The following is an 18,970-nucleotide window of genomic DNA, read 5'->3' on the forward strand; positions in this document are numbered from 1 at the left end:
TCAGGACCTAATGGGGGTGTGGGTCGGCACAGGGGCAGTCACAGGACTGCTCCTCCGGCCCCTGGAGCTCCGCCCACACTCACAACGCAGCCTGGGGTGGGGAGGCTGAGGGCTGGTGAGCACAGCCACCCGGATCCGAGTGAAGGACATGAAGGCCACACCACACATGGGCAGATCCGCTTTATTCCCATCCCAGCCAAGTTCTGGATGATTCTATAGTCTCCAGGCATCGCGCCATGTGTGGGCTGGCCTTTAAAAGCCACAGGCAGAACGGAACAGGGTTGAAGGGTCATACCAGGGGATCCAAAGGAGGCCTAACGGATAGAGCTGTGTCCATGCCCAATGGGGCACAGGATGACATGGGGCGGAGTAGGCCATCTGCAGAAGGCACTCAGTGACTGGAGCTAGGGTCGCACTGTGGGGTGACAGTGTCCTCACAGCTAGTAAGGGGGTCTGTGTAAAGGATACAGTGGGTTTGGGGCCTGTGGAACCTCATTCTTTGCTCTCTGCCCCTCTACCCCCACTCTGTGACCCATAGAATCTTCCAGGCCACCCCTCCTGTCATCTCAAGGAAGCGATTCAGATCCCATTGGCTTCTTATGACATCAAGGGAGTTTCAAATAGCAATTAGTACCAAGGAGGTCACTGCTATATGGCTTGGGGATGGGTGGGTGACAGCCATGGGCATGGGGTCACCTCAGAGGGACCCCCACAGCATCGTGAATAAACCTACAGACACAATGACAAAGGCGTCCCACATCAGGAGGAGCCAGCAGCTGGAGGGACCACACCCGTTCAGGTGTGGGATGTGTGGGTCGGTGGTGACAGCTGGCTCAAGGCAGCCCTGCTGTGCCCTGCCGGCCCCGCTTCCTCTCCCTGGCGCCCTCCTGGGCCTGACTAGCCTCCCTCATCCTCTTCCGGGCCCGTGCCCCGGCCCCGAATCTGGTCCGTGGAGGTAACTGCTCCATGTGAAGGACCTTGTGTATCTGCCGGAAGGCCACAAGGCGCAGAGCAAGCTGCGGACAACGAGTCCCATCAGGGTGTGCTAGCCTAGCTGGGCCTTAGGGACCAGGGGCTGGGCTGTTTGTTCTGTTGCTTGTAAGGTTTTGGTGCCAGACATGTGGCCCTGGGGAATGTCACCACCAGCTGGTGGCACAGGCTGGCCAGGGGCTCCTGGGACTCCGCCTTTACTTCCTGTGTAGAGGGACCCCAAATTCCTTGTAAGATACTCAACCCCCATGAAAGTGGCAATGTTTGGTGCTTGGTTCTGTGTGGCTATGTACTTCTTTTGAGACTGGAGCTCATGTAGCGGAGGCTAGCCTCAAACACTCTCAATAGTCAAAGATAGCCTTGAAGTTCTGATCCTTCTACCTCCACCTGTACTGCTGGATGGAACCCAGGGCTGTGTGTATGATAGGCAAGCCCTGTGGTCTCATGCAACCCACGCCGCTCGGTGCTGCAGGTGGGAGTTCCTTACTCCAGGACCTGTATCCAGAATGTGGGAGGGGACCACGTACCTGCGCACTGGCTGTCAGGTCTTCTCGCTGCTGTGGGGTCATGGGCTCCAGGGCGTCCTGTGGGCCTTTTTCACAAGGGTCCTGTAGCCCTGGGCCATCTGAGCCGGGGAGGATGCCCTTATGAGAGACTAGCGGGGCATGACGGGCCTCCCTGCACGGTGGCTCACTGTGCATGTGGTCTGTGCCGTGTCTGTAGCACACTGACCCATGAGCCACATCAGACGAGGTCTGCCTTGACAACGCAGGGGGCATTACGTGGGTCCCCTGTGGTACCTTTGTATTTGCGCCTGTGGGTGTGCCCCAGCCTATGTGAGTTCTCAAAAGGCCCACATGACAGGCCTGACCCTTGACCCTCCTTTCCCACTCAGAATCCAGGAACTCTCGGGACACCTGTCTAGGGTCCATTCCTGCCCCCTCGAGGGAGGGCACTGTGTGGTTTCTGTTCCTCAAACTCCTTGTGTATCAGAGGCTGACCTTGAACTCCTGAACCTGCTGCCCTTGCCTCCCTGCTGCTGGGGTGGCAGACGTGTGCCGCCAGGCCCAGGCTGTACAGTGCTGGGGATCGGACGCAGGGGCCGAGTGCTCTGCCCACTGAGCCACAGCCGGGCCCCAAACCATGGCTCTGGCGTCACAGCGGCGTCATGTGGCTTCCTTGAACTCCAGTGATGGGTCCTGTGCACTTGGGCCGGGCAGGCACCAGGCACAGCAGTCACAGTACGTGAGGCAGCTAGGAGTGTGCATGGTGGTGGCACAGGTGACAGTGGGGCAGCCCTGGACTGGGGATGAAACCACCTCCTGCGCCTGCCTTGCTGTGTCCCTAGAGGGCAGCAGCATGCCTCTGCCCTTTGCGCTGTAGGCTATGGACAGGCTCCCAGTGTGTGGAGTGAGCTTTTCTTCTTGGGCACGCATGTGGCAGGCCACTGCCTCTGCTGCCCTCACCCTCCATCTCCCGCCCCATCACTGACCTGTGAGGAGCGCGCCTGTGGCCACATACTCCAGAACCCGACGCACGGCACCCCCCGGGCTCAGGGGCCGGGGGGCGCTGCTCAGAACCTTCTCCACCAGCAGCTCCATGGCCTGAAGGGGACATGGGGAGGGGTGGCAACCACATGAAGGACCCGATGTGGCTGGATGATAGACAAGGCCATGCTATGGTCAGTGTCTGTGGCCAGCACAGGGGCCGTTAAAAAGTCCTAGAGTGCCCTCTGCAGCGCAGCTAGCACAGAGGACACCCTGGGTCCTCATCCTGCATGGGGTCTGGACTTAACCTCCCAACTTGGGGTCTAAGGTGGCAGGTAACCATGATAGTAACCCAAGGCATCTTCTCACATTGAGGGGCCTGGTGACACCCACCCACTCTGGGATGGTTGGGTGCTGAGGAGACACCTGGCTGGCCCCACCTGTGCTTCCCCACTGTCTCCTGCGGTCTTACCCAGGCAGGCAGGGCCCCCCAGGGGGGCAGACAGCGACACAGCTCCCTTAGAACCCTGATGACAATCACGCATGGCTGCAGGCCACTGGCTCGAGCCTTGGGGAGAAGACATACGGTTGGTGGGGGGAACTCTGGGGCAGACTGTGGCTAGTGACTGTCCCCACTGCAGCCTACCCTATGACCTGACCTGGAACCACTTAGCATGGCGGAGGGCTGCCAGGGTCTCAAGGCACCTCTCCCGGTCCAGGATGTCCTCTGGGTCGGGCAGAGAGTCTTGCAGTCCTAGAAGGGATAGAGTCCAAGTCCCTTCCTGCCGGGCCCCAGTCCCACAGGGTGGTTGTGCTCAGGTTGGCTATGCTGATTGAGACAGGGTCTCCCTCTGCACTCCACCCTGGCCTCTAACTCACAGTCCCTCACCCCCACCCCAGTGCTGAATCACAGGCTGATGCCACGCTCAGCACCTACAGCATTTCTAAGTGAGCGATGGCCCTGCAGATATCAGGTCTGGGGCCTGGTCACATTGAGACCCTGTCCCTATACTCTACAAGCCGGGGTGTGGGTCAGTGAGAGAGGACCTTCCAGGTATGTGCAAAGGCCCTGAAACACCAGCTCGACTGCCCCAGACTGTGTAGCCCCATGTGAGTCTGTGTGACCCACTGATACCATGACTACCAGGGCCTTTCTTCCCAGAACAGGGTGAGCTGCTGTGCTGGGCGTGTACCTTGTTTTACAGAGGGGTCTTCCCGCATCAGAGGGGAGGTGGCAGACACGGTGACTTTCACCCCGGGCTCCACACAGGCCGAGATAACAATGTTGGCATCACGGTCAGATGAGACCTCGTACTTGTCCTCTGCCACTATCTGGGTATAAACATGGAAAGAAGCCACATGACTCCAGCAGAGCGTCCGGTGCACGAGCGGGGCACCGCAGGCTCACGGACCCATCTCCCCCTCATGTGCCTGCTGCCAGGGTTCCAGACCCTCATCTGTGTGACTTAAGACCCACCAGAGGAACATACGGATGGCAGTGCTGAGTGAGGGGTCTCTGTATGTAAAGAGCACCTGTTGTTCAATAAGATGTAATAGACAAACAACTGGTCACGAACAAAGTATCAGACAGAAAAGGAAAAGCAAAGGCCCTTTGCACAAATCAGTCACCTCTGTGTCAGACAGAAGGAGCTAAAGACTGTCAAGAGATCACTGACACCTGTGAGTACAAAGTCTAGGAAGTCTGTGTGTGTGTGTGTGTGTGTGTGTGTTTGTGTGCGCGTGCACCAGTATTGGGAACAGACCCCAGAGTCCTACAGAGGATGAGTGCTCACCACTGAGCTACAGCCCTGGCCAGAATTGCTATCCTCCTGCCTCAGTTCCAGGAGGACAGGGGCACACCAGATTCCTTTCTTTTGTATGTCCAGGGCCAGAGACTGAAGTCAGACTGTTTCACAATTGCTTCCTGACTCGGTTTTTTTTTTTTTCCTTTTTTTTTTTTTTTTTTTTGGTTTTTCGAGACAGGGTTTCTCTGTGTAGCCCTGGCTGTCCTGGAACTGACTCTGTAGACCAGGCTGGCCTCGAACTCAGAAATCCGCCTGCCTCTGCCTCCCAAGTGCTGGGATTAAAGGCGTGCCCCACTACCGCCTGGCCTGCCTCGTTTTTTTTTTTTTTTTGGTTTTTTTTTTTTGCCTGCGTGGCCAGGCTGCCTCAGGAATCCTGACCCCAAGTGCCGGGATTGCAGACACACACCACCACACCTGGCCTAGGACTGGCTTTTACACAGTTTCTTGAGATTCGAACTCAGATCCCAACACTGTGGGAGGGATGGAGGCAGCCCCAGCCCTGCAGGCCTCTCGGTCCTCGGGAACTCAGACCCTGCCTGGGCCTTGCTCTTACAGACAGCTCTCGGGGCAGCTCCTGTTTGATCCTTTGCAGCAGGGAGTGTGTGGGCTTCTTGGAGCAGAGCAGGGTCAGCTGTACACTGTGGTCCCCGCGAAGTACCAGGCCCTTGGCCAGAATGCCAACCCGCACCACGCCCTTGAGCATCCGTGGTGGTGGGGACGCCAGGGTGCTGAGGAAACAAAGAGGCAGATGGGAAATGAAGCACGCTGCTGTCATCCCTGATACCCGCCCTGCAGCCCACACAAGCAGTCAATCCTGGGAAAGGCCGGATCTGTCTGTCACCCAGCTATCTGTGTGTGATCTACCTGTCTGTTTACCTATCATTTCTATATCTGAAACAAGGGCTGTCTAGCCCAGGCTAGCCTCACTCACGGCAATCATCCTGTTTCAGCTTCCTGAGTACCGGAATTTCCAAGCCCAACACACAGGGAAATGGAATAAGAGGGACTTTCTTGCCAGGCAGTGGTGGCGCACGCCTTTAATCCCAGCACTCTGGAGGCAGAGACAGGCGGATTTCTGAGTTTGAGGCCAGCCTGGTCTACAGAGTGAGTTCCAGGACAGCCAGGGCTACACAGAGAAACCCTGTCTCGAAAAACAAGACAAAACAAAAAACAAAATAAAAAAAAAGAGGGCCTCTCTCTGTCACCAGCCTGGCAGGGGGGTATGAGACAAATGGGTGGGACAGAGCCTTGTGGCACTAACCCATGCTGGCTGCTCTCCTCGGCCAGCGTGTCTGACACCAGCCTGAGGGCTCGCTCTGTGTGGGATACAGCCGTCTGGATGGCTTGCAGCTCTTCCTCGGTGGGGTAGATGGAGGCGTGCTTACACATGACATGACGGTCGTCGCTGCTCTCTGGCCGACGCCCTGACTGTGGGGAGAGCTACCCTCATCAAGGGCAGACTGGGGACAAGATACCCAGCCCTGGCAGGACTTCGGAGAGTATTGAAGGGCCAGGCAGGCTGCAGGGAGCCATGGTACGTGGCCATTGTCTGAGCAGCTCTCACGGGGGTGGGGGGGAACACGCAGCTCTCAAGGGGGGGGCATGCACAGGGGCCTTGGGTCTGGGTGGGGGGGTTCTTTTCTGGCAGCATTGCTCCATTTCCAGGCCAGAGGCTAAGAGCCACACAGGGCATGTCCTCCTCAAGCAAGAGGCCAGCCTTAGGTCCCTTCTCAGCCTACGAGGACAGACACTTCTGGAAAGCTGGAGGGAGCCACAGTGTGGAACAGACATGCCTGCGACCTGAAGCTCCAAAGGTCTGACATGCTGGACCCACAGTACTGGGTAGTCCTCAGGGTCTTGTGCCCTCTGAGGGGCTCCTGAGGCCTGGTGGGGACTAAGTGACCTACATGTTACACCAGCACCCACCTGGCGCCGGGTGGTGGCAGTCCCTGGTCTGGTAGTGGGAGCTGGAAATGCCCAGGCAGGTAACCCGGACAGCTGCTCTTCAACCTGGGGCTGTGGAGGCTCCTCAGGCTGCCTGCTGTGTTCTTCTTGCTGTCTGTGGGGACACAGTCAGGGACACAGGGCTGCCGTTGCCAGAGGCCTGAGCCAGCCCAACAGACACATTCAAGCTCCAGGGCCCAGAGAAAGTCTAAAGGGTGAGGCAGGAGGAGTTGCAAAGACTTCAGAGCTCAGGGGACATGCAGGCAATCAGAGGTCAGGGGTCATGAGAACATCAGAGGTCAGGGGTCATGAGAACATCAGAGGTCATGGTATTCAGAGGGTAGGGACTGTCAGATGTTGAACGACCATGGGGAGGCCAGGAGTCACCTCAGCTCAGAGTTCCAGCGTCGTGCATCCTCCAGTCGTGCCTTTGCCTGCTGCCGCTGCCTCTGCAGCCGCTTGGCCAGCACCCTCTGCATGGGGCCGCTGGGCCGGCTGGCTATTGGAAGTGTAGGGTCCACTTTCTTCTGCAAAGGCAAAGCCAGACAGATGGTGACGCTGGAGAGGACAGGTGGGGGGCCATGGGTACAGAGAAGCCTCAACTAACACCAGCTGTTCTTACAGATTCACTGGTCCCTACCACAGTGGCAGGAGGAGGAGGCAGGCTGAGGGGGCGCTTTGGGGAAATGTCCTGCCCAGGCTCTGGAGGTGGCTTTACATGACTAAGGTTACTTGTGGGCCACTCATGTTCACTCGGTGCGGCTGGCCCAAGCACCAGGCGGGGTCGTGCATGCAGCTCCCCGGGGACAGCCACCAGTGGGCACGCTCTGTCTGTCCTAGTTCAGTCCACTTCTGGGAACTAAAACCACTCAGCCGCTGAGGAAGGGTAGCAGCCAAGCACAAAGCTGGCTGGGGCTCCTGGGGTCCCTGGCTTTGTGCATCTGCAGGGTCTCCGCGGGACCAGAGGGGGAAATCCTTCCACTGAGTGGCAAAGCTACGAATGTGTCTGCCGCCCACCCACTTATCTCCACACACACTCCTCACTACCCACACCCTACCTATCGCCCCCCAGCCGTGCACCCCTTCTCTATCCCTTTCACCCTTCTTCCTGTTCCTTTCCCGACAAGCCACCTTCCCCACCCCGTAGCCCTGGCCGGCCTCTGGCGCCCCTGCTGGACAGACTCTGTATTGCAGCCGGTGCCGGCGTCCAGTCAGGTGCATGTCTCTGGCGTTTCGGTCATTGAAGCTGCATTCACAGAGCCTGCATCGGAAACGGATCACCTTCCCCTCGTCACTGCACACCTGGGACAGAACACAGCTCAGCTCCCTGCCAGCCAGCCATGAGGACCTGGAAGATGCTGAGCAAGGCTCCAGGACGCTGAGCCTCCCCATGGGGCCAGCAGGAGTGTGTCATCAGAGAAGTGGCTTTGAAAGCCCCAGGGAGTGCCCATGACCTGTTCCTTCATCCTCTCAACCCCACCCCGGGGCAAAAGAGCCACCTGACTACCAGGTACTCGCTTTGTCCTCATGACCAAGTAGCAGGCCACCGCAACACTGGCTGGACAAAGTGCAAGGTACAGAAAGGCATGGCTAGGGGACTGCCACCTGTCACCTGCACACACCCACACAGGGACACCCACACACACCAACTGAAGCATCACCCTGGTGCTGCTGGGGCCGAGGCCATGGAGCCAGCTGTGAACGGAGAAGCGTGTGAGAGACAGCTCCCTACCCTGGATGTTTGTGCGGTCATCAGCCACACGGGTGCAGGCACAGTACTGCCCAGGACCCTTGGGCTGCATTCATAAACCAGCACTTTAGGGTGGAGGAGACCAGGCAAAGCTGGTCAAGGTGTGAAACCATCTGAGGTGGATACAGCTTGGCTCTCTGGTGCCCGGGACTGGAAAAGTGGGTCCTCAGGCCAAGAAGGGGTGGACAGGAGGGTCTTGGTGCCCTGAGCAAGCTTCCTGCTCCTTGTGTGGATGGCAGACATGTGGACAGGCTGGCAGCTCCATCCTCAGAACCATGGTGGCTCACAGCTGGGTGGACCTTGGAGCTCTGTCACCAAGACTGAGTCCCCCAGCGTCAGGCACCTGCTCACCTCCTCCACGTACTCGGTGCCCACGGCCTCCGTGTCTCCAGGGCCTCCTCTGGTGGCCTCTGTCCTGAAGTGTGATGATGGCCTGTCTCCAGGTCTGTTGTGCACTGCCTGCAGCTCTGGTGGTCCTGCTGGAAACCGTGGTCGGCTGTAACCTCAGGCTTACCCCATCCTCCCCACCCGCCACAGGACTCTAAACACAGAGGGCTAGCTGGCCACTCCCTCTCGTGGAGACTATCGTGGGCCACACAGAATTCTGCAGCCACGGAAGGGCAGGCCGTAATGTCACACAAGGCAAGTCTGTGTGATGTGGTGTGGATGGGTCACCTCGAGGGACAAGTGACCTTCCATTCAAGCAAGCTGTCACAAAACTGGTGGCACACACCTGGAATCCTACGCTCAGAAGGATGAGGCAGGAGGATCATCAGTTCCAGGTCGCCATGAGTTACATAGTGAGATCCTGTCTCAAAACCTAAGAGCTGGCAGGGTGTGGTCAGGCACGCCTTCAATCCCAGAATTTGGGAGGCAGAGGCAGGAGGCTCTCTGTGAGTTTGAGGCCAGCCTGGTCTACAGAGTGAGTTCCAGGACAGCCAGGGCTGCACAGAGAAACCCTGTCTTTAAAAACAAAACAAAACAAAACAAAACAAAACAAAAAACCAAAAAAAAAACCAACAAGAAACCCCTGCACCTAAAAATCCAAAAGCTGGGGGCGGGCTCGGGGGTGGAGCTCCTGCCTGGGTTCCCGCAGTGAAGGCACAGGGTGCATCTGTTCACATGTACAGAACTGGAGAGACTGGTACCCTTGTGTGAGGCTGCTGGTCCCTTGGCTGGTGCTGGCCGGCCTTGGGTGTATGAGCTGTGACCGGCATGTGCTTCACGCTTGACTGAGGTCTCAGGGGCGCCGTCCGAACCTCGGGTGTGGGTGACACTCTGTAGTGTGGGCTCAGAGGGAATGGGCTTCCCTAGCCTGCTGTGCAACTTGAAGACCTGCAATGGACCCCACAGCATGTTTGGGAAACAAACAGTGCACCTCACACTGAGCAGGCTGCTGGAGAGAATGTGGCGGTGTGCCCCGGTGTCTATACTCTGTGGAAACTTCCCTCTCAAAAAAAAAAAAAAGGTTCTGGAGCCACCTCCTGCCTGTGGTCCCATTTCTCAGATTTGGCACACACACACACCCTCCAACACTCACACCAATGTCCTCGATCTATATGCTGGTCGTCTCTCTGGCTCCCATGCTGTAAACTGTGAACATGTGTACATGGCTGTGTGGTTTGGGGAACCCCAGCTCTTGCTCTCCCACTCTCTCTCTCTCTCTCTCTCTCTCTCTCTCTCACACACACACACACACACACACACACACACGCTCCTGGCTATAGCCAAACTCCGGCTACAGGGCCATCACCTGAGGTCTCCTCCACGTCCAGCCACATCAGTGTAAGTTAACATGGTCCCATTGGGGCGCCCTCTCCCACCCTACCACCTCCTGGCACCTGCTTGGAGCTGACTGCTGGAACACTCCTACCTTCTGGTGCCTGGCTCCCCTCATGTGGGCAGCGTAGGCATCTGCCCCTGTGCAGGACACGGCGCACAGGCCACAGTGGAGGCTCTGGGATCCTTTAGGACCCCCGCTGGGCTGTGTGCCGGTCCTCTGAGCCGCCTGCTTCTTCCGGTGCTTCTGCCCTTCCAGGTGGTCCCGGTAGGTCTGGAACACAGAGTGGGGAGCCCTGCTGGAAGGCTTACCAGAAACCACACTCATCTGCAGGCTGCACAGATGGCTAGCAGGAGCTCAGAGGGACACAGGGTCCCTGGCTTCCTCTGCCACTTGTGCCCTAAGTTACAAGAGTCACAGCCTGCAGGACACATCAACGTCTCTTTTCCCTGACCTAAATAAACTGCAGCCAGGATTTTCAAGGAAACATTCACCAAGGGTCCTGTGCGTCTTGTACCAGTCCAGGAGGCTGTCCCCAAACAAAACCTGACTTTTCCAGGCTACGACTAAAGTTCAAGGACAAAGGCATGAGTTCTGTCCCCAGGACCTCAGGAGCTTCCAAGTCCTCTGAGGACCTAGAAGGTGGAAGCAGGAGAATTAGGAGTTTAAGGTCATCCTCAGCTGTACAGCACAAGACCAGCCTGGGCTGCAGGAGAGGTCTCACTCTTAAAACACAAAGCCAGCTCGGGCTCTGAGTGGTGACGCACACCTTTAATCTCAACACTTAGGAGGCAGAGGCAGGTGGATCTCTGAGTTTGAGGCTAGCTTGGTCTACAGAGCGAGTTCCAGCCAGGATTACACGGAGAAACCTTGTCACACACAAAAAACTACAACAACAAAAACAAAACAAAAAAACAAAACAAACCTAAAACAACAACAACAACAAAAACAGGGCTGGAAAATTGGCTCCCTGGTTAAGAGTAAGGTTTAAAGGGCTCCAATACCCTCTTGTGGCCTCTCTGGACAAGGCACGTGGTGCACGGACTTGGATAACATTTACTCTTAAAAAGAGAGTAAAGAAAAAAAAAAAAACCCACCGGGCGGTTTAATCCCAGCATTTGGGAGCAGAGGCAGGCAGATTTCTGAGTTCAAGGCCAGCCTGGTCTACAGAGTGAGTTCCAGGACAGCCAGGGCTACACAGAGAAACCCTGTCTCAAAACAAACAAACAAACAAACAAACAAAAAACCCTTTCAGAGCCACCTGGAGAATGTGACAAACATGCAGACAGCTGCAGGCACCTGATTTCACAGAGCTCTCCCACATGGGGGCTCTGCAGAAGAGGAACCCACAAATCAGGGCCACATCTGGGCTTCGGGGTCCACAGAGCCAGACCACTCGGCCTGTTCTTAGAATTGTGAAAGCTAGGCCAGCCATGGCCAAACGCCTAGTTGTGGGCAGAGGACCGAAGACCGCCCAGAAACAAACAGAGCTGTTCCGGGCTGATGGGGGGATTAAAGTGAAGAGGGTACCACGTTAGGAGGGTTGCATGCTCAAGGCCAGCTTTGACTACAGAGGAAGAGCGTGATACTCTCGATATCAAACCAGTGTGTGCACGCCCGTGTGTCTGTGTGCGTTTGTGTGTTGTGTGATGTATGCATGTGTGTGTGCGGGTGAGTGTGTTGCCAAGGCAAACTCTGACCTCAGGGATCTCTGGAGACAAGCCTATGTTTGACAGGTTATTTCTCAGTGCTTTCTTCTCCACTCCATTTTTTTATACATTTAACTTTAATTTTCTGTGTGGGGTGTTGCCTGTGTCTGTGCACTGCGTGCCTGATGTGGCCAGCAGGGGGTGCTGTAGTCACAGGGTCCGGGACCCGCCACGTGGGCCTGGGAACCAAACCCGGGTCCTGCCGAGGAACTGTGACAGAGGCTCACGGCCAGACTGGCCTTACACTCAGCACGTAGTCAAGGATGGCCTGAACTCCCCATCCCCCTGCCTCCACTGCAGTGTGACAGGTCCGCACCGCGGCGCCTGCCACACCTGCCACTACAGTTTTTGGTGGACGGTGAGCTGTCCGGCTGCCGGTCCTGACCTGCGGCCCCGCGCAGCTGACCCTGCAGACCTCGCAGTAGTGCATGGAGGGCGGCCTGGGGCCCGCCTTGGGCTTCGGCAGCCTGTCCAGGAACGGCAGCGCGTCGCTGGTAAAGGTGGGGTCCCAGGGCCCGAGGACAGGGCCACCCCACGGGTCCGAGCCTACGGGAGACCGCGGCGGGGACGGCGCCTGCAGCTTCTGCGGGGCCCGCTGGGAGGAGGGCGTTGGACGCTGCGGGCCGGGCGAGTCCGGGCTGCGGGAACTTGGTCCTGGGAGGGAGAGACGGGGGGGGGGGGGAGGTACAGACGCAGCCAGGCTACCCCGGCAGCAGGTCCACAACCTGTTTAACCGCACTGCAGCCCAGGCTGGACCCCGGTGACCTAGGTGGCTGTGGCGCCAGGACAAATCTCAGGCTGGCGGCTCAGCCTTCCCCTGCAATGGCTGCAGCTCAGATGGCCGGATCTCAAGGAAATTTTAAACCTGGGACTAGAGCTGGCAAAATGGCTCTGCAGATAGAAGTGCTTGTGGCCAAGCCTGAGGGCCTGAGCTCCATCTCTGGGACCCACGTGCCCAGCCTCCCCCGACCCCCACCCCGTCCCCCTGGCCGGCACAGGTCTGTCCTTGTGTGTCCCGTGCAGACTCACGTGTGGCCCCTTGTGCTGTCTAAGCAACCCTCCAACCAGACCGTGCTTCCCAGCCCCTCAAAGAATCCCCTCAGCCCACCTGGCCTGCAGAGCGACCTGGCTGGCCACTCCCGTGAGTCTGTGCGGCTCTTGGTTGCCTTCTCTTGGCAGCTGTGACCATCCTCCTGGAGGGTTCCATGGGACAGGGACATAGAGAGAAAAGCAGCTCAGGGAGGGGGGCGGGACGCTGGGGGAGGGCAGTGGGGTGGGCACCGCTGGAGGCAGTGCACAGCAGCTGCCCTTAGGGTTGGAGCCTGCTCATGCAATGCCATGTTTGATGAGACACTCTGTCATAGGCCAGGCCAACCTCAAACTCTCCACTTAGCCAAGGATGATGTGACTCCCTGTCTTTACCTCTGGGATGCTAGGAATACACGAGTTGTCCCTAGGCCTGGCTTATGTAGCTAGTGCTGGGGACACAAACAAAAGCTCTGTGTGTTCTGGCTGAGTATGCTAACCACTGAGCAACATTCCCAGCCATTGGGAAAAAAATCACTTTGCTTATTAATTTATTGTGAGTGCACATGTGCATGTGTGAGCACGGGGGCAGGGCATGTGTCGCAGCATGCATGTGGAAACCAAGAAGACAGTTTGTGGGAATCAGTTCTCTCTTTCTACCATGTGAGTCCCAGGGATCAAATGCAGGCTATCAAAGTCAGCAGCCAGTGAGTGCCTTTACCTCCCTGGGCACCTGCCAGCTCCCTCCCTCTTTCCCTCCCTCCCTCCTTTTCTTTCTTTCTTTCTTTCTTTTTTTTTTTTCTTGTTTGTTTTGGTTTGGTTTTGGTTTTGGTTTTGGTTTTTCCAGTCAAGATCTCTCTGTGTAGCCCTGGCTGTCCTGGAACTCTCTCTGTAGACCAGGCTGGCCTCGAACTCACAGAGTGCTGGGATTACAGGTGTGTGCCTCTATGCCTGCTTGTAGTTTTGCTTTTTGAGGCACTATCACCCAGGACTACCCGCCCCCATAGACAGTGATCCTAAGCAATCCATCTGACACTTAATGACAGTGACACAGGAATGAAAGACAGAAACCAGGAGCAGGAGAGAAGGAAAAGGAGCCGCCGGTGCCCCTGCCACAGAGCAGCAGACCCTCCTTGACAGGTGTGGGGCAGGTGGCCCACCTGGGACACTCCAAATGCAGCTGCCCATGGGGGTGAGCCATTTCTTTGTCCCTGGGACCTAGTCACTCTGCTGCCCTTCAGAGCAATGGCCCACAAAGCCCAGGATAGCTGAGAACGGCACAGCTGCATGGAAGGGGGGGGGTCTGACCTCCTCCTGAGCCCCATCACAACCCTCCTGCTCACCCCCTACTTGAATAAACTCCCAGCTCTGCTTCACAACAGCCAGGCTCCTAAATTCTTCTCAGCGTGGAGGCCACAGTCCCAGTTTGGCCTGAGTCTAGACACCCCAAGTATTGGCACTAAGTCAGGGATGAAAGGTGGGTGTCCCAGGTATGGTTGTGGGAGGGGACTCTCAGTTCCAGCACCCCAGGACAGCTGCCTGGTGGAGGAGACTCTCCTAGAGCCACTGCAGGCTCCTCCTAGGAGCTGCACCAGGCTGGGCCACAGCTCTGCACACTTCAGCGCCTCCAGATAGCTCTGGGCTCCTTGGGAGGTGTCAACATGGCTCTGTCACTCCAGAGCATGTCTTGTCCCTAGACACTATGACACAGCTGAAAGTCAGGGTCATCATGCATGCCCCATGCACACTAACACATTCCCTGGTGGTAGTGGGGACTTGGAGACGGGTTACATCAGCTGCTCTCAGAGGATCTAAGTTCAATTCCCAGCACCCACTCAGTGGTTCACCAGTCTGAACCCCAGCTGCAGGCCATCTGACGCCCCTTTCCGGCCTCCACAGGCACTGCATGCACATGGTGCAGACACACATGCAGGCAGCACACTCATGCATGTAAAAACTGAACTACAGTCTTGTTGCATGGATGGCTGTGGTACCTGGTGGGAAGACACAGAGGTAGGCACAGGACCCCGGGGTCGGCTGCTGGATGTGGGGCCCTGGCTGGTGTGGGGCTGGGAGCAGCTGTACCCCACTGCGACTCCTCCTCCAGACGCAGGCGGATGGCTGGCAGGGGCCAGGGCCAGGCTGGCGGTGCTCTCCATTCTGGGGGTAGACTCTACAGTGTAGCCGGCCCCGGTAGCTGGGAGTGGTAGAGTGGAGGACAGCTGGGGGCTAGAGCCACCAGAACACAAAAGAGAGGGTGGGTTAGCTGGGTCCCTACCGTACCAGACCCCTGGAGCAGGCATTGGGCCAGGTCAGCCCCTCAGTGTTATGGGGCCAGACCAGAACCACTGTCCCCGGAGCTTGCACTAACAATGATATGGTAGCAAGCCCCGGATATCCTTTTGTGTCTGTCTCCCCAGCATCAGGAGCATAGGTGTGTGTCACCATAACCACTATTTTACATGGGTGCTGGGGACGTGAACGTGGGTCTTCACACAGATGCACCATGGACTTATATCAACTGCAGTGTTGTCTCCCCTGCATGGCTTGATACCCCACCACAGCCCAAGAAGCCAGGGTAGTTGTTTCCACTTGCAACCAGGTGTGGTGCTGCAGGCCTGCTATCCCCGCTGTTCTGGGATATTTTTATTTTGTGCATATGGCTGTTTTGCTTGCATCGCTTGTGTGGCTGGTGCCCAGGGGCCAACAGAGAGCTCTAGACTCCATAACTGAAGGCAGAGACAGTGACTCACCCTGCACCCTCTGCAAGGGCCGCTGCTCAGAACCGTCATCTCCCCAGCACTCCCACTGCCTCAGCTGCTGGGTAAATGGCACCAACAGCCACCAGGTATGGCTGTCTGTACCATGGAAGCCCTCTGGAGATTCTGAGGGCTCTTGTGGTGCTAATAATCGGACCCAAAGCTGCATACTCTACTCACTGGGAGTGGCCCCAGCGGCAGTTTAGAGAAATCCCTGGCTACCTGAGACACATCAGAGAATCTGGGTGGGACCAGGAGATGTCTGAGGTGTGTGACATTCTACTGTGAGTTCCCTGTATCTATAAAAATTCGTCCCAGCTGAGGGTTCCCAGGTGTTTGTCCATGGGGATCCTGAGAGGCCAGAAGTTACCACCATGGTGAGCACATCCAGAGCTCAAAAACTGGGCCTAGACTGGAAGCTTCCAGAGGTGGGTGCCAGGTGACACCTAAAGGCCCAGCTGCTGCTGGCTTATGGGGTCGTGGTCTTGGTGACAGAGGTGTCTGGAGTGTCTCCAAGGGTCAGGGAGTGGACACATGTTTTCCTGAGTAGCTTCATGTCAAGTCACCACAAAGGCAGCCTCAATTGAGAAAAATGCCTCCACAAGATGGAGCTGGAGGCAAGCCCGCGGGGCACTTGTGTAATCGGTGATCAGTGAGGGAGGGCTCACACACTGAGAGTGGGGCCAGCCCTGGGCTGGGCTCCTGAGTTCTACCAGCAGGCTGAGCGAGCCGGGAACAGGCCAGGAAGCAGAGCCCTGCCCCCCATGGCCTCCGCAGGTATCAGCCCCTGCCTGCTCTCAATGAGATAGGGGTGAGAGGCGTAAGCCGAGTCCCATGTTTTCTGCCCGGCTTCTGGCTGTGGGGCTTCACCTGGTGAGAGGAAGCCTGACTAAGACAGACTGCTGGCAGAGTCATGAGGATGCACGGAGACAGACTTGACCGTGTGTGAACACTTGAAGGGCTGAGTGCTCCCAGCTTAGTGAGCTGTCAGGAGAATTAGGGACATGCTCCCCCAGATGGTGCCTGATGGAAGTCGGGCCTGGGAGGTTCGAAGGGAATGAAGACCACATGGGGGCCATTTGCAATTCTGAACTAAGTCTGTGGTTCTGCTCAGCCTGAGTGAAAGGCAGAAGAGACCAGCGTCACTGAGGTGAAGTCTTCTCTGGCAAGTGTCTCCTGAAGGTTAGCACACAGCTGTGTTCCAGAGGTAGCCAAGGCTGGACCTCAGGCTGGCAGCTTAGTAATAATCACCCAGGTGGCACTGGTTTTGAAGGTCATGAAGAGCGGCTGAGGCTTGGCACTGAGAGGCCGGGAGAGCCACTGGTGATGGTGCAGCCACAGTGGCAGTTGGTGGCCCCAGAATGAACGGGTCATGCAAAGAAGTTAAGGCTTGGCACCATGAGGGATCCTATGAGAGGCTCTTGGCGAAAGTGCAGCCCAGTTACACACAGAGATCACAGTGTTCTGGAGATGCCACTACCGTGCATGACCACCAAGACCAGAAGCAGCAGCGGAGCAGAGCCGGCCAGAGCTTAGAAGACACGCTGTGTGTGCTACAGGGGGAAGAGCCCCAGAGGAGCCCAGATAACTGGATCCTGAGTTATCTACATGGGTGGGATTGCTTTTGTCTTGCCCCACTTTTGACCATGTCTTGGTTCAGTCCTCTTGGAACTTACAGTTGAGAGATTTTGAATTTTTTGGAGATTTTGGGGTTTTACAGAGCAGATTTTTTAAAAAAGAAACTGAGTTTTATACCTTTAAAAAGATTTATTATTTTTGCCTTTTGTGTGTAGTTTCTTCGCCTGCATATCTGCCTGTACAAACGTGTACCTGGTGCCTGCAGAGGCCAGAAGTGGGGGTCAGGTCCCCTGCAGTCACAGGTGGTTAGGAGCTGCTATGTGAGTGCTGGGTACTGAACCCAAGTCCTCTGCAATGACAGCCAGTGCTCTAACCACTGGGTACCTCTGCAGCTCCAAAGAGACTGAATTTTAAACTGTTTGATTTATAAAGAAGTTAGTCATCATATGTTTTGTGTTGTGAATATTTATTGACAAGAGATCTCGAGGACTGAAGTTATTGCTAAACAGTGTCGTACTTCTGTGTCAATTTGACAAAGGTCAATTGAGCCCAACAGTTTTACCAACTTGGCAAAAGCTAAAGTCATTTCCTAGGAGGGAATCCAATTGAGAAAATGTCTCCGTAAGATCTGCTGCAGGCCAACCTGTAGGGCGTTTTCTCAATTAGTGGTCACTGAGGGAGGGCCCAGCCCGCTGTGTGTGGTCCCATCCTTGGGCTGTGGTCCTGGGTTCTATAGGAAAGCTGGCTGAGCAAGCCATGGGGAGCGAGCCAGTAAGCAGCGTCCTCCATGGCCTCTGCACCAGCTCCTGCTCACACGTTCCTGCCCTGAGTGAATCCCTTTCATGGTGATCTGAAAGTGTGAGCCAAACAAATCCTTTCCTCCCCAACTTGCTGCTGATTGGAGTGTTGTCTTTTCTTGTTTCTTTTTAACATTTGTATATCTGTGTGTGTTGTGCTATGCCCGTGGACTGGCCTGACTCACAGGCCTGGAACTCTGGTCCCCACAGTGACCGTCTCACCAGCTCTTGGCCCTAGTGTGTTCCAAGACACCCAGTGAAGAGGACACGTCCCCAGTTGCCAGCCCCCAACTCCTCACACACATCCGCCCCCTTCTTCCCGACTTATACTGACACTCATTTGTCCATTTATTTAGAGACAAGGTCTCCTTAAGTCACTCAGCCTGGCCTCATACTCACTGTAGCTCAGGCTAGCCTTGAACACACACACAAACACACACACTGCCTCAGCTTCTTCCCTCAGGATTGAAGGCCTGTGCTACTTGTCTGTCCCTGTACTGACTTCCAAAGACCAGAGCCTCACTTCACCCTGCCTGGCTAGGCGCCTCCATCCATTTAACACAGAACCCCAGACCCCATCCCCGTCTGGAGGGTCCTCCATCCGTCAGGGACCAGAACCCTCAATCCATACTCACCTGGAGGGTCCCCCATTCATCAAGGACTAGAACCCCAGACCCCAGACCCGTCTCGAGGGTCCTCCATCCGGCAGACACCAGAAACCCCAATTCTACCCATCAGGGGCCAGAACACCCCACCCTACTTCCGCTTGGAAGGTTCCCCAAGGTCTCAGGTCCTCTCTGAGGTCAGTCCCCTCCCCCAGCTCTGTCCTCCATCCTAGGTCCCCACCCTCCCCAGCCAGGTCGATCCTTCCCAGGCTGGCCCCATCCCCACGGGGTCCCCGCCCCCACCCAGCCTGTCACTCCCCGGGCTTCCCGCCCCGCCCTCCCTCGGACCCCAGGGACCGTCGCCCCGCCTCGGGCCCGCCCCGCTCCCCGTGACTCACGACCGAGACCTGCGGGGTTGGGGCGCCTCGCCGCCCACGGGGCTCGTTACCTGGACGACCGGCTGGTGCCCTGCGCGAGGCCGGAAGAGCTGCTGGCCGCCATGTCCGCGTCCTCCTGGAGCCCACGGGAGTGACGTCAGGGCCCTGCCCCCGACGCGATCTGGCCCCGCCCACTGGCCAGGCCCCGCCCCCGCCCCGCCCGGCGCCTCACTCAGGCGCCTCGGTGAGGCTGGAGGGGCGTCTTGGGAAGTCGGCTCCCCTCCGCCCCCGGCCTGCCATCCGCCACGCGGAGTCCCAGGGATCAGGGACCAAACTCCAGCCGTTGGGCTCGGCGGCCAGCTC

The 18,970-nt window shown here is 57.1% G+C and overlaps 1 protein-coding gene across 1 annotated transcript; it reads right to left on the reverse strand.

Moving 5' to 3' along the window:
- Positions 1–282: 282 nt before the first annotated feature.
- Positions 283–18,731, reverse strand: Zfr2 (zinc finger RNA binding protein 2). The gene is made up of 18 exons (XM_028771677.1): positions 18,679–18,731; positions 14,486–14,720; positions 12,574–12,658; positions 11,851–12,119; positions 9,850–10,029; positions 9,125–9,311; positions 8,328–8,452; positions 7,409–7,528; positions 6,614–6,753; positions 6,209–6,341; positions 5,544–5,710; positions 4,836–5,010; positions 3,671–3,809; positions 3,137–3,231; positions 2,950–3,045; positions 2,483–2,594; positions 1,518–1,615; positions 283–1,016 (listed from the first exon to the last, which is right to left on the reverse strand). Exons 1-18 carry the CDS (start codon positions 18,729–18,731, stop codon positions 834–836), a joined length of 2,592 nt encoding a protein of 863 aa, XP_028627510.1. The 3' UTR covers positions 283–833.
- Between the last annotated feature and the right edge of the window lie 239 nt (positions 18,732–18,970).

This window comes from Grammomys surdaster, unplaced genomic scaffold, assembly GCF_004785775.1.
Source record: "Grammomys surdaster isolate TR1022 unplaced genomic scaffold, NIH_TR_1.0 209, whole genome shotgun sequence".
In the NCBI taxonomy this organism is placed as follows: Eukaryota; Metazoa; Chordata; class Mammalia; order Rodentia; family Muridae; genus Grammomys; species Grammomys surdaster.